We start from the raw sequence: 14,881 nt of genomic DNA, 5'->3' as shown, positions 1-14,881 counted from the left end.
GCAAACACAAAATACACTTTTCTTTTTCATGTTTGTATAAATATGAGCATGCATATATCAGGTAAAATATTGGTTGGTGCTATGTATAAAGACTGTGTCTGACATTTCTGGGGAATGCAGATGAATCACAGATATCCCCAAGATGCTTAGAATTATGTTAGCAGAAATAAAATGCATACGTAACATTAGTACAAGATAGAGAGACATGAGAAAAATATTCATAAAATGTAGTGGGAGTGAAGAAAGGGAAAGTTATTTCCATTAATGGAAGGATATTTTAAGTTACAGTTTTATTGGAGAAGGGTTGGTGGAGAAAGAAAGTGGGGGAGTTTTCTGAGGGTTGTAGTATAAGTAAGAAAAGGTATGTCAAATTTGGCATTGTGCCTGGCACAGAGTCCACAGTCAATACATGTTTTTCTTATTGTTACTATTTGAGCTGGGCCTTGAAGTACAAGAGTGACTTAGATGCATGGAGATATGGAAAGGCCTTCCAGGTAGCAGGATTTCAGCTTGGGCTGGTCCTGGCATAGGAGAAGAGAGAGCAAGTGAAAGGAGCAGCAGGTGAATTTGACTAAGTGGAAACTAAAGTGTGTGAAGGGCAGAAGGGGGCCAAGGTCAGTTGGAGAAAATTGTGGAGAGTCTTGAGTGCCTAAAGCTTAGTAAAATTACTTTAGAATGAAAACCAGAGGGCAGCCGCTATCTTTTTGTGCAGGAGCCCTACATAGTAAAATACCCAGAACATACTGGATACTCAACAGTACCAAAGTTCCGATTGACGCACAAATGTGTGTTTTCTTATAATAAATCTTTCCCTAATCTTGCTTGGCTTTATTCCTTATTAGATTGCAGTGGAAGTCACAGAATCATTTGTGGAATATATCAAAACCAAGCCTATTGTATTTGAAGTCTTTGGGCATTATCAGCAGCACCCACTTCATCTGCAAGGACAGGACCTTAACAGGTTTGGACCAGATGAGCAAAGATTTTTGTTGTTGTTATTGTTTTGTTTTTTAGTTCCTCAATTCCTGGAAAGGAAGAAATCTTTTGAAGGATTAAGATAACTAAATAACAGTTTTATGTATAACCCCATGTTTCCTCTTTAGAAATGTCACCACCTTTTTCTAGGCATCTAATTACTAATTTTATATAGAACAAATTGAATTTTGTCCAGATGACCTTGAATACCCTCTTTTTGTAGGAAGAGACTTGGAATAGGGCAGAAAATTGAGGTAGTAGGGATATAACATGAAAGTTGTGTAGTGTCCCACAACTCAATGCAGCAGAAGCTCTAAGTGGTGTCATCACAATTGATGAGAGAGCCACAATGGGGACTTTTTGATGATGGCAGAGTGTCAATATCAACAGAAGAATTTTCTTATTTCATTTATTAGCTAAGATTTACAGGGGGACTTTTATTAAAATGTTTTAGCCTGTTTCACTATGTGGGATTATGTTTACTATCTGGTGTTATGCCAGAGTTGAAAATGCGAAAGACCTGTTTCCTTAAAGGGAATTTAAACATGCCATTAATATCAACATCTGACTCTTTTTAGTCTTGAAGTTATTTTCTTTTCCTTTGCAGTCCACCTCAACCATCTCGACGATTCTTCCCTCCACCCATGCCACTCTCCAAGCCAGGTGAGCACTAGCTACATTCTTTGGATGATGTTCTCTGCGTGAATACATCTCTTATTCTGAATGACTCTTCAGATAAAAACCATATTCGAATTCTTGTTCCTCTTGTATGTGTCTTTATGTGTTTCTGCTCCTTTGTGTGTATCCAGCAGAAACTAGAATTCTTGGTTCCAGCTTTAAAATAGGAAGTAAGAAACAATAGGGCTCCATCTGTGCCAATTCTCTGGTTTTATTTGCAGATTTTGATTACCTCCCTGTTCCTAAATCTCTATGCTTTATGTGTAACTCTTCATAACTGTCAGATGACTAGGCATTTCTTTGCATATTAAAGTTATTCTGCATGCTCACTTGTCTTGTTTTGATTTTTCTTTATTTTCGTCCTTTTTCCTCATTGCCCACTTACCAACCCCCCCCACCCCACCCCCGTGCTCATTCTCCACCCTCTGTACTTCTCATCTCCATCTGCCGTCAGACCACGAGAGAAAGATTGAGCTGATTCGGTTTCTCGTGTCTGGCTATGTGAATGTGCATGTGTTGGACACGGTTTCTGAGCACGCCATTGTGCTCGCATCTTCTGCTGCAGCCACCTTCCAGGATGAGGCTGACCCATTGCCGCCTTTTCCCTTTCTGCCAGTTCCCAGCTGCCAGAGCGAGAGGGTACCCAAACGAGATGGTTAGTAGCTAAATTAGCTCTGCCTTAGATGTAGAATCAGCCTCAGGGGCTTGTCCTCAAGCCTGGCTCTCTGTGTATGAAACACTGACAATTCTGTTTGCTACTTGAGCTGAATGTAGAGTTCGGCACATTGTCAAGATCATATCACATTTCCTTCAGAGAGATTTTATGAAGCACCTTCTCTACTTGTGCCTCTTTCACATCACCCTAGAGGTGAGGGGCTCCTTATATTTGTTCGTTTGGATTCTTTGCAATAATAGTTTTAATTTTGAAGATTTTTACTAGCAGTTGGTTTTGTTTTAATACTTCTGGTTTTGCTTTCTGACCTTCAGATGACTGTCAGAATCAGTAACCCTGTATTTTTCCTGACTCGTATCACCAATTCATGTGAATTTCAGCTGGGGTGAATGCTGCTGGTAGGCTACACATTCAGATAGTGCTATATGATTCATAAAGCCCCTTTATATACATTATGTTAGTGGAATTTCACAATACCTTTTCAAGATAACAGGCTAACTACTGTGATCCACATTTTATCTTTCTGCTAGATTTTTTTTTTGGTGGCTGGCCAGATAGACTCACAGAGGTTAAGCAACTTAACTAAAGTCCCATAGCATACACACAGTTAAGAATATGGAATTTATATCTGAAGAAAATGTGTAACATAAGATCATTTACTGAATCCTGTATTTACAGATTAGACCAGTGGTTCCCAAATTTATGTGCACATTGGAATCACCTGGGGAACTTCAAACCTCATGGAGGAAGGACTGTGTCCCTGTAAAGATTGTGATTAGTTGATCTGGGCATGGCCTGGGCTTTCATCTTTAAGATCCCCAGGTGACTCTTATGTATAAGGAGGTTTGGAAGCCGCTGGGCTGGTCACCACACCAGCTTTGAATGAGCCTCTGTGATGTCAAGGCTCTACCCAGGTATTTTCCAAGCATGGTCTCTCTCACATTATTACAGTGCTCTGCGTGCCACAAAATGTGAGATTCTAGAATAGGAAGATTTTTTAGTGGTTTTGTGAGTACATTTATTCTGCATGAAACCTGTTTTCTCATCTTTGGAGACAGTTTGTTGAGAGGAAAAAAGATACTGACTCTTCATTTTCCTCATTCTCTGAATTTAGAGGTAGTAACAAAGTTGATGTTGAAGTTTCTCTGGGTCATCTGCATTGAAATCTATCCCCTGACTCTTGTTGCCTTTCCCAAGTGTGTTCTTGAAGACTGACATTAGACAAGCTTATACTTTTGCTGAGTAGACTTGAACCAAATTTTGACATTTTCTAAAAACTTTCAAAAGTTCCAGCCACCAAGTTAAACACCATGAGCAAAACCAGCCTTGGCCAGAGCATGAGCAAGTATGACCTTCTGGTTTGGTTTGAGATCAGTGAACTGGAGCCTACGGGAGAGTAAGTCCAACTTTCTAAACTTTTAAATAAGGCAAAGTGTTTCAAAATTAGGAAGGGTAATTTTGAGTCTCTTGCATTTGGGTTCATGAATCATTGTTACTGTCAAATCCCAGTTTTTAATTGAATTTTGGTGGTGTTGGTATTTTTCTTTGAATCCAATGTTTGTCAGAGAACTGACTATCTAGCATAATAATGTGCCTTCTTGTCAGCAACAGCAAGGTAATGGAGACTGGCACTTTGTTATGGGGGAAAACCACCTACATAGTGGGTTTTATCAGTAGCAAAGAAAGGAGCATATTGCACAGAATATGGTCAAGACCTTCTTTACTAATCTCAGTGAGGGGTTTGAGGGGCAGAATGTTTCCCTAGACCAGGGCTTTTCAACCTGGGCACTAGTTTAGGCCAGATAATTCTCTGTCGTGGGGGGCTGTACCATGCAATGTAGGTTATTTTGCAGCATTCCTAGGCTCTATTCACAAGATGCTGGTAGCACTTCCCCTTCAGTTGTGACAAGCAAAATGCTTTTGGAAGAACAAAAATAGAGATTTTCCTGCTGAATAGTGGCAAGGGACTGTATCAGTTAATGGAAAGGGTAGGGGGTAAATCCTAATATTCCTCTGTGTATAATGCTGAGAACCACCATCACAATCATCACTGTGAAACACTTATTAAGTTCCTACTGTGTGTAGGACACAATGTTAAGTATGGCTCTGTTGATCCTTTAGGTAGTTGTCAGTAGTGACATTGCTTTGAGGAATTTGCCTTTCTATAGATCTATAATGTGATTATAATTTGCATTATGAGGGAGAAGTAGTTACAGTAATGGTTTCTACTGAATTAATTGCTTTCTGAATCTTAAAAAAACCATCTAGAATCTGAAATTATCTGTTTCTTACTTCCTGTCAATTGCCATAGCTGTTATACATTATTCATTGAGTATTTTTTATGTAAGGGGCTGGGATGGAACAAATAGATGTTACTGTCCTTTGAGCACTTCAGTCTAGTAAGGATGATGTGGCATAGATATGTGGAAAGGGGTTAGTAAATACAAATGACTGTATGATAAAATGCCAAAACGGTGAGAGAGACATGGGGTCAGAGTTTAGAATAACAAAGACCACTGGGGGCTATAGCAACCAAGAGAGACTTTGCCGATCGAAGTAGCACTTAACTTTTCTTTTGGATTTCTATTTTTATAGGTATATTCCAGCTGTGGTTGACCACACAGCAGGCTTGCCGTGCCAGGGGACGTTTTTGCTTCATCAGGTACTAATGAGGGAGCAAAATAGGCCTATGAGGTAATACCCAAAAGAGGTTAAAATAAGAAACATAACTCTTTTTTCTCCGCATTTCATCTGTTTCAAAGGTGGGAGGTTTGAGGTGAGGGCCATTATCCTGTTGTCTTGTCCTTTTTTTCTTCTTTTGTATGTTTGTTTTTTAATGTTTCTTCCTCAGATCTTCGCTTACATATACCCTTGCTTTTATATATAAGTATATTTTCTAGTAGCTATTTGAAAAGAGTTTATTTCATTCAACTATTAACATTTGTGTGGCTCCCATGTCATTTTATACACTTCATTTCATGATGTTTGGAAGCTCTGTGCTTTCATAGCCAAAAGTTCTTAATTGGGGTTGAGGATGAAGGTTTCAGTGGACAAAAAAATCTGGTCATGAAATGTAGGTCTCCCTTTAGTAAATCAAATGTAGATTCAGTTAGTGCTCAAAAATGCTTATGACAGGTGGGCATAGGGGCTGGGGGTCCTATACTCTGGCACATACAATCTGGGCGTCTGTTCTTAAAACCGTATTAGAACCCAACTATTCCTCAGTCCTTGACCTGTTCCCCTTTATTTAAAATAACAGTGTGGACAGCATTTTCCCTCTCCATACCTCTCCTTCCTTTCCATTCCCACACCATACAATCCAGTAAACAACAAACAAGAGGAAATGATAGATTGCTCCAACTAAATTGCAGCCCTTCTCCATTATCTAGGGCATCCAAAGAAGGATCACAGTGACCATTATCCATGAAAAGGGAAGTGAGCTTCACTGGAAAGATGTTCGTGAACTGGTGGTAGGTGAGTACATTCCATTAGCTGAGGACAGAGCCAGGCTTTTTAGAGAAGTCATTATATCCTGTTTGGAGTACAGAGAATGTGGGGAAGACTGTACTGGAGAACACAGACTGTGGAGAATATATAAAAGCCTTGAGTTTGAAACTACTCTTTTGTTTTCTAGGACATTTTGAGTTAGAGAGGAATATATCTAACATGGAAATGGCTACAAAGCAATGACCAGAGTGGAGAAATTAGGGCATATTGACTAAATAGTATGAGATTTAGAATGCTAGTCTAAGGGAAGGGTTTGGAACTGTTGTTGCCATGGACCTCTTCGGCAGTAGTGAAGCCTCAGAATTATGTTTTAACCATGGAAAGTAAAGTGCTTAGGATTACAGGGGCCGGCCCAGTGGCGCACTGCTACAGTGCGCCGCTTGGGAAGCGCGGCGGCGCTCCCGCCGAGGGTTCGGATCCCACATACAGACCGGCCGCTCGCTGGCTGAGCGAGGTGCGGGAGCAACACCGAGGGTTGTGATCCCGTTGCCGGTCCCGGTCCGGTCCGGGCGCGACACTGAGGGTTGCGATCCATTGCCGGTCACAAAAAAAGACAAAAAAGGGAAAAAAAAAAAAAAAGGATTACAAAGGAAACTAATAATATTGCAATACAGTTGTTAAAATATTAAACAAATCTGTAATGTAAGCTCTTCTTTATTGATTCATTAAATTACATGATTTAGTAGCTGGTCTTATTACCATAATTTCAAAGTGGTGATGAATGAGAAAGATATTTTGCATTAGCGTGATATGAAAACATCTGTGGTTTCTGCTGGGGACAGAGTCAGAGTTACTGCTAATTCTCCTGTGGTTTATTGCCTTCCTTCAAATTGAATGAAATGCTAAATTTCAGAAAAAGTTCATGAAAATAAAGATGTGATTTTCTTTCCCATCCAAGCTCAGTGGACCCCCTGAATTCTATCCACCGACCACTTATGGTTCTTTGAGCCAGATTAAGAACTCCTGGAAGGGAGATTATATTCTACCTTGTCTGGGGCAGTGGTTTTCAAGCTTTTTCAAAATTATTTTTTAGGGCTGAGCCCGTGGCGCACTCGGGAGAGTGCGGCGCTGGGAGCGCAGCAGCTCTCCCGCCGCGGGTTCGGATCCTATATAGGGATGACCAGTGCGCTCATAGCGCTCACTGGCTGAGCGCAGTGCGGCCGGTCTCAAAAAGGACAAAAAAAAAAAAAATTATCTTTTATATGGAACACTAGTATACAAAACAGAAGAGATGCTTTCTGACCAGAAAGTGTGGGGGAGGATATAGAGGCAATGGTTGCTAAGGCTTCTCTGAAGAACCCTACAATTTATTTTATTTAACAGACTCTTATATAGTGTTTATCATGTGTCAGTTGCTTTTCTGAATGTTCTAAAAGTATTAGTTTATTTAATCCTCATCAGGTAAGGGAAGAATTGTTATTCTTTTTTTTTTTTTTTAAAGATGACTGGTAAGGGGATCTTAACCCTTGACTTGGTGTTGTCAGCACCATACTCACCCAGTGAGCAAACCGGCCATCCCTATATGGGATCCGAACCCGTGGCCTTGGTGTTATCAGCACCACACTCTCCCGAGTGAGCCACGGGCTGGCCCAAGAATTGTTATTCTAACTTCATAGATAGGGAAACTGAGGCTCAGAGAGGTTGAGTATTATGCCCAAAGCCTCACAGCTAATAAGAATTGGAACCAAGATTTGAACACAAACAGTCCAGCTTCAGAGATGGTGCTCTTAACATCTGTGCAATTCTGCATCCCCTACTGTTAATTTGAAAACAGAGTTGTAGGATTTTGAACAAGAGAACAGTATAATAAATTCAGTGGCTTAAGAAATTTATATGAGTATAAAATGGATCGGAACAGGGGAAATGTGAGAAGCAGGGAGACCAGTTAAATGACTCTTACAAGATTGGAGGGGAAGGTGGCCTTTGCGAGCAGGGCAGTGATATTGGAAATAAAAGTTGGGATGAATATGAGAAACTCTTTATGAACAAAGAATCAGTAAGGTTTCACAATTGATTAAATGTGGGAAGTAAAGGAAAGACAGACTGTGGAGAAGAAGGGAGAACCCTACAGGTAACCAAATGACTCTTCTGGTACCTGAAGTACCACAAAGATTTGAAAGTCTCTTTTTGGCTTAATGAATTTATGTTTTGCTTTTAAATGTGTCCATGTTCTGGTTTCACTATTCTTTCTTTTAGGCCGGATTAGGAATAAGCCTGAGGTGGATGAAGCTGCAGTTGATGCCATCCTCTCCCTAAATATTATTTCTGCCAAGTACCTGAAGTCTTCCCACAACTCCAGCAGGTGGGGCACCCTGAGCAGCGCGATGAGTCAGCCCCTGTGGGGGTTGATCAGTACACCATTAGATTCCTCATTTGTTCATGACTCCCAGTTCAGGTGAAGAAACTAGTTCCCTTCTCACTTCAAAAATCCCTGTTTCCTCCCCTGCCCACCCAGCTCTCCAAAAAGAAAGAAAGAAACAATCAAAGACATGTGTATGTGATCAGTTACCCTTAGAGATGGAAATGTCCTATCCCATATGGAGTTTGAGTAGATGCAACACAATAAAGAAAAATCAGAAAAAGAAAACTCAGGGCCGGCCCTGTGGCTCACTCAGGAGAGTGCGGTGCTGTTAACGCCAAGGCCGTGGGTTTGGATCCTATATAGGGATGGCCGGTGCGCTCACTGGCTGAGCATGGTGCAGACTACACCAAGCCAAGGGTTGTGATCCCCTTACTGGTCAAAAAAAAAAAAAGAAAGAAAAAGAAAACTCAGCATGCTACCCAAGGGTTTAAAAATACAAACTAATTATTGCTAAGACTAGCGGCTGGCTGATTAGCTCAGTTGGTTAGAATGTGGTGCTGATAACACCAAGGTCCATGGTTCGATCCCTGGACTGGCTAGCATCTAAATAAGTAAATATTGCTAAGACTAAATGTTTTTCTGTGAACTGGTTGCTATGGAGAAAGGCTTCTCACTCCTGAGTATCACGGAAATGTGCCCTCCAAGGGATACTGAGGCAAGCCTCTTATGTTTAGGCTTTGCTGCTGCTAGTGTAGGCTCAATTATTCTCAGTATTTGCTTTTCATTTTCATTTATGTGTAAAGGTGTGATAAATTAAGTTTCTCTTAAAATTCCCTTTTATAATCATGTGATTACAGACATTGCATAAAGTATGTAGCCATTTTACTTTCCCATTGTAGAGTGGAACTAAACCTGCTGGGGGACTCTTATGCCCCTACCCCCCACCCCCAAAGGAATTATGTCATTGTCTCAAAGATTCCCTCTCTTCATATCATCACGGCTGGGAAACAGGAGCAGCTGCGTGTTCTGATGTGGGCTGAAAATGCTGCCTTCAAGTTACAAGACTTCCCTGCACTTCTCTTTGCTCTAGAGAAACTTGCTTGCATCTGTGTTGAGAAGAGGGAAGGGGAAAATAAGACAGTAGGCAGAAACAGAATGAAAAGTTTGGGCCAGGATTAATTCTTTCCATTGTGTTCTTGTATTATACTTTTGCTACATGGAAGAGAAGAAAGAAACAAACTTTTCTTTGCTTTTTTGCATATAAGAGGAGCTGTAGGGGGAGGGGTGGCAGAGATAAAGAGGGGTGCTTTGACCATCCCTAGGCCAAATTATGAACAATATCATTTCTCTGAAGTTAGCAGTAACTCCATTTTCTCTCTTCTGCTAGATATTTTATAGCCAGTGCTTAGCTGGCATTCACATTTTCTTTGCAACTGTGAAAACTGTATCTTAAATTTCCCTATGGTAATTATCAAAATACACAGGGAAAATGGTGTTTGGTAGAAATTTGGTTGTGCTAAGTTTGTCTGCATTAGAGTAACCTTGAAAAGTCCTTTGATTTATGTCTAGCAGCAGGTCAGGTGCTGTAGAAAATGAATTTGGCTTTGTTAGAAGCAGCTTATCTTATATAATAGAAGTTTAGAGTTAGTTAATCAAAAAGTTGGCTAAAGTCAAGAATAATAGAAAGATAATCCACTTTAAACATCTTTGTTTTAATTTAAACTATACGAATGTACATTAATTTATCAAGTTCTTGCTGTAGGGCCAAGGCCTTTTCTTTAATTACATGACCATTTGTTGGAATTCTGATTGTTTGTCTCATAAAACCACACCCATAATTCATCTTCTATAATTTTCAGTTTGGTGAACAAGAACTAGAAACCTATGCAAAAAATCTAAGTCCAAAATTCTTTAAACTTTTTATCATCTATCACTAACATTTGGTCATTTAAACATTTGATCATTTTCCCCTTGCTTTTATGTTTATCTAACTCAAACTTAATTTAACAGCTATCTTTAAACAACTCATCATTGGGGCCGGCCCGGTGGCGCACTGCTGTAGTGCGCCACTTGGGAAGCGCGGTGGCGCTCCCGCCGAGGGTTTGGATCCCACATACAGACCGGCCGCTCACTGGCTGAGCGAGGGGCGGGAGCAACACCGAGGGTTGCGATCCCGTGGCCGGTCCTGGTCCGGTATGGGCGTGACACTGAGGGTTGCGATCCGTTGCCGGACACGAAAAAAGACAAAAAGGAAAAAAATAAAAAATAAACAACTCATCATTATCAGATCTTTTAAAAACAGTCACCTTTGTTTTCACAGAAACAAAAATTCTTGGGCCGGCCCGGTGGCGCACTGGATAAGTGCGCCGCTTGGGAAGTGCGGCAGCACTCCCGCTCGAGAGTTCGGATCCCACATACAGACCGGTTCCCGCTCACTGGCTGAGCGAGGCGCGGGGGCGACACCGAGGGTTGCGATCCCGTTGCCGGTCCCCGGTCCGGTACGGGGGCAACACTGAGGGTTGCGATCTGTTGCCGGACACGGAAAAAGACAAAAGACAAAAAAAAAAAAAGAAACAAAAATTCTTTTTGCCTTCACAGTTGATTGATTTGCCTAATATTTAATTAAATTAACTAATTATAATAATTACAACTGGCATAAATAGGTTTGAGACCAGATATTACTTTCTACTTTCACTTGATAAGCACAGAACTCAACTCTTGGGAGCAAATTGTCTGGTCATATGAGACATCTCTGTAGTTTAGGATGTTCAGTGAAAAATGGACACTATTTATGTTGGAAAAATGGACAGTATTTATGTTACAGCTATGGAGAACATAGCTTAATATGGTAACCTTGCTAAATGGAATTTGAGAGCTTTTGTACTATTTGTCTAAGGTTTAATGTTTAAAGTTGAACTTATAGAACTCCAATTCGGATGTATAATGTATGTATCTCAGAGGGATTTACTAATGTATTGATAGTATAATTGACAAGGATCATTATTCCTCTTCTTCCCAGTCCTAAATTTATGTTAACTAATTTACCTGGTTTTCCCTTAACTCTATGGCAATTTCCTCCTATTCCCAATACTAAATCATAACTGAAAGGTATATTAATAGCGGTGGTCTCCAAATTCCCTTCTATGCCCAGCATTTTATTTAATTGAAAGTCTTAGGAGAGGGACCCATGTCACTGTAAGCCTGCTGCCAAATTGTGCCCCATTGAGTTCTCTGTTAATTGTTGTCCACTTGAATTCACTTTACTTACTAGCAAATTTGTCTTTTTTGTATACATTTTTTCTCTTCTGCTTTTCTTTTTTTTTCTGCACTAACAAAAGCCTTTTCTATATTTTTGCAGGCTCCTTCTTGATAAGGATATTCCTAGGTATTTTCTGTTTCCTTTTTTGTACATAAAGATTCTAGTTTACCAGAATACTTTATGTCTTATGTTGCTTTGATTGCTATTTTAATTTAGTGTTTTTTCCCCCCTGGTAAACCTTAGCTGTACCAAGCATAGAGCAAGACCTTATCCTGTACCCTAAGACACTCTCCTATACCCTAAAACACTTCTCCTTTGTGCCCTGAGTTTTTCTGATGTGTGTACAGTTTTGCAAATAGCTTCTTAAATAATTTCTAGAGTTCTGAATTATTTTCTCATAAATCTGAATTATTTTCTCATAAATTATTTTCTCAGTAAATTTGTCCATTTTATTCTTATGCCCCTCCAAATTTTCCTCTTCTGTATTATAAAGTAGAATGTTTCTCTTCTCATTTCATACAGAACCTCGGGCTTTGTTTTCTGTTCTCTTTGTCTTCTCTCTCTAAAAAGCTTGAAAGATTTGTTGCTGTGTAACCTTACAGAACCATTCACTTTTTTGTTTTGTGCTGTGCAGTAATAGACACTAATTCGGTTATTTGGGTAGTTGAGTCTGTGAGAAATATTTTATTTATTTTTAAACATACCTCTTTCTCCTATCAAGGTTGCTTGTCTTACCTATTTTCTTCTTTGGAATAGAAGAATATCCTGGTGCGGTGATGAAGAAAGCTTTTTCCCATCTCTCTCTTTACCTGATTTAGAAAACTGATAGACATGATACATGACAATATAGCCTAAAATGTTAATATATATACATATATACAAATTAGCTGATGTTATCGGTTTAATGAGTTTATATCTTAATCTGGACTCCATTCTGTTCATATTTCAGATGTTCTCCTAATGAACTCAAGAGAGTCCATCAGGTGTGACCATAACATAAGAACTTGGTTTTCAAATTGTTCATAATTAATAAATTCAAGGAAATAAATTCTTCAAAGCAGTCACCCTGAAACCTATTTCTTCTCTTGTGCTGCTGTTGTTTGGAACATCTTGAGAAATCCATATGGGATCATTTTCTAACCATCTCAAGAGCTGTACAGGAAAACATGTCTCAGTAGTCAGCCCTATTTCTAACCCTAATTTCTCTTGCCAGCTTGCTTTAACTGCCATTTTTCAGCATTCTTGGTTGTATTTCTTACAACCATCTCTCAAGAATTGCCACCTGTGGTGGTTATTACAAAAGAACGTGTTGCAGCAACTTTAAAGCAAAAAAAAAGAAAAAACTTTTTTTTTCCTAGTACAAGAAGATTTTAGTGGAGTCAAAATTTCCTTTATGTTAGTCAGGTTTCTGCCAGTGAAATTTTCTCTTTAGATTAAGTGAAAACCTAACGTGAAAACAGAAATGTGAAGAGGCCTTCTTATACAAATTGAAAACATTTGCCTCAGTTGAAAAAGTCACCTCAGTAGTTACTCTGGGAGGTGCTAACCTATGGTTTGGAATTTAGTGAATCACTAATCACAGGCAGATGTGGTAGGAATTTCTGTCACATATCACCAACATCATAAATTCTCTCACTCTAAGAAAGGGGGTGTCAAAAAACAAAATTACAACAAATTTAATTGAAGATCTCAATTGGCTTTATTGCACTTCTAGAATTGGGCAACAAGTTATTCCATAGAATAGAATAAGTGTTCCAGTGAGCCAAGCAAGAGGAGAATGGTTTTATAGAGAGAAAAAGGGCTGATGAAAGTAGAAGTAATGAAAGAATGGATTGGTCATTTCAAAGTTACTTTTCTTGTATGGTGGGAACAGGAAGTCAGAACTATAGGAAAATAACTGATTAGTTAATATCAGATTACTTAAGGCTATATCGTTTGTATAAGGATTAAAGCAGAGGGAACTTCATTATCATACCTACTTAAGATTTAAACTTGGCTGTTATCTCTCCCACCTAAAGGTCAGACCACAGCCTAAGTGACATGGAACTTAGCAGGGGTGACTCCGTTTTGATTTTTAGTCTGGTCTTTTGGGACCTAGTGCAGGAACTTAGTCCAAAACCACAGCATCCTATAATTTTTATTTAATAGGGGTTTATTTCACGTTAGCACAGTTGTATCCAGTCCCTGCGATGGGACAGATAGGCCGCATTCCTGGTACCTTAACAAAAACAGGGACATGATAAAAGAGCAGCTCTCAGGATGATAAGTGTTCTCAGGTGGCTTCTGCTGAAGTAGTGGATATCATCACCCAATATTAGGATTTGTCTTAAACCAAATTAAAATGAAAAAAAATTTTTTTTTCTTTTTTTTTGTTTTTTTTCGTGACCGGCAACGGATCACAACCCTCAGTGTCGCACCCGTACCGGACCGGGACCGGCCACGGGATCGCAACCCTCGGTGTTGCCCCCGCACCTCGCTCAGCCAGTGAGCGGCCGGTCTGTATGTGGGATCCGAACCCTCGGCGGGAGCGCCACCACACTTCCCAAGTGGCGCACTATAGCAGTGTGCCACCGGGCCGGCCCCTAAAATGAAAATTTGATCTAAATAGGGCTTCGGGCCGGCCCGTGGCTCACTCGGGAGAGTGCGGTGCTGATAATACCAAGGCCCCGGGTTTGGATCCCATATAGGGATGGCCAGTTCACTCACTGGCTGAGCATGGTGCTAACAACACCAAGTCAAGGGTTAAGATCCTGTTACCGGTCATCTTTTAAAAAAAATAAAATAAATAGGGCTTCGCGGAGCATGAAGGGTTTTCTGCTGAACCCAGGGAGCCCAGGAGCCATGGAAAGACTTCCATCATCCATCATTTCCGTTGCTGTTTGGGTCACTTGGTGGCTTTGCCTGTCTTGTTAGTTGTCCCGACCTGCAGGATATTCAATGCAGACCCTGGAGGGGGGAGTGGGAATGGGATGGAACAAGAGATGCGAGAAATTGAGACAAGACAGTATTCTGATCAAGTCTCGTTTATTGGCTCTAAAGTTACATCTTATATAGGAAAAAGCAGGCATATTGTAAGGAGTCAGGAATGCAGGAATATGATAAGATCTTGAGAGGAAACAAAGACAGGACACTCCTGATGCAGTGCAGCCCCCAATCTTTACAGTAAAGCAGAAACTTAGCAGAAGATGAAAGATCACCCTTGAGTAAACTTGCATAGCCAGGAACACAAAGCCCCAGGCATAAACAGATTTCGAGGCAGACACCACGTAAGCATGGCCATCTGGCGCAAGCAGATTGTCACGTAGGCCTGGTCAGACAAGAAGGGGTGTGGGGCTACAGGCTCCCAACAGTTAGTTGCCCCTATATTCCTCTGGTGTCTTTGTAGAAAAATTTCTTGACCCACACTTGCTGCTTTAAAAGCCGGACATTTAAGACAGTATCAAGTACCTGAAGAAGACTTAGATCTAGAAGCAGCTACAAAGTGAAT

At 40.3% G+C, this 14,881-nt stretch overlaps 1 protein-coding gene across 2 annotated transcripts in view; it reads left to right on the top strand.

Moving 5' to 3' along the window:
* The window catches only part of KIF1B (kinesin family member 1B), a 123,566-nt gene that overhangs the window by 95,169 nt on the left and 13,516 nt on the right, over positions 1-14,881 (top strand). For both annotated transcript variants that reach the window (XM_008568817.1, XM_008568818.1), the window contains exons 32-37: positions 843-961; positions 1,583-1,638; positions 3,614-3,722; positions 4,922-4,988; positions 5,716-5,800; positions 8,030-8,135. In XM_008568817.1, the coding sequence (XP_008567039.1) occupies positions 843-961; positions 1,583-1,638; positions 3,614-3,722; positions 4,922-4,988; positions 5,716-5,800; positions 8,030-8,135 (542 nt within the window). The remainder of the gene's footprint in view (positions 1-842; positions 962-1,582; positions 1,639-3,613; positions 3,723-4,921; positions 4,989-5,715; positions 5,801-8,029; positions 8,136-14,881) is intronic.

The sequence above is a fragment of the Galeopterus variegatus genome, unplaced genomic scaffold (genome assembly GCF_000696425.1).
Source record: "Galeopterus variegatus unplaced genomic scaffold, G_variegatus-3.0.2 Scaffold445, whole genome shotgun sequence".
NCBI lineage: Eukaryota > Metazoa > Chordata > Mammalia > Dermoptera > Cynocephalidae > Galeopterus > Galeopterus variegatus.
The sequence above is the reverse complement of the archived record's forward strand: the minus strand, read 5'-3'. Positions and strand labels throughout refer to the sequence as shown.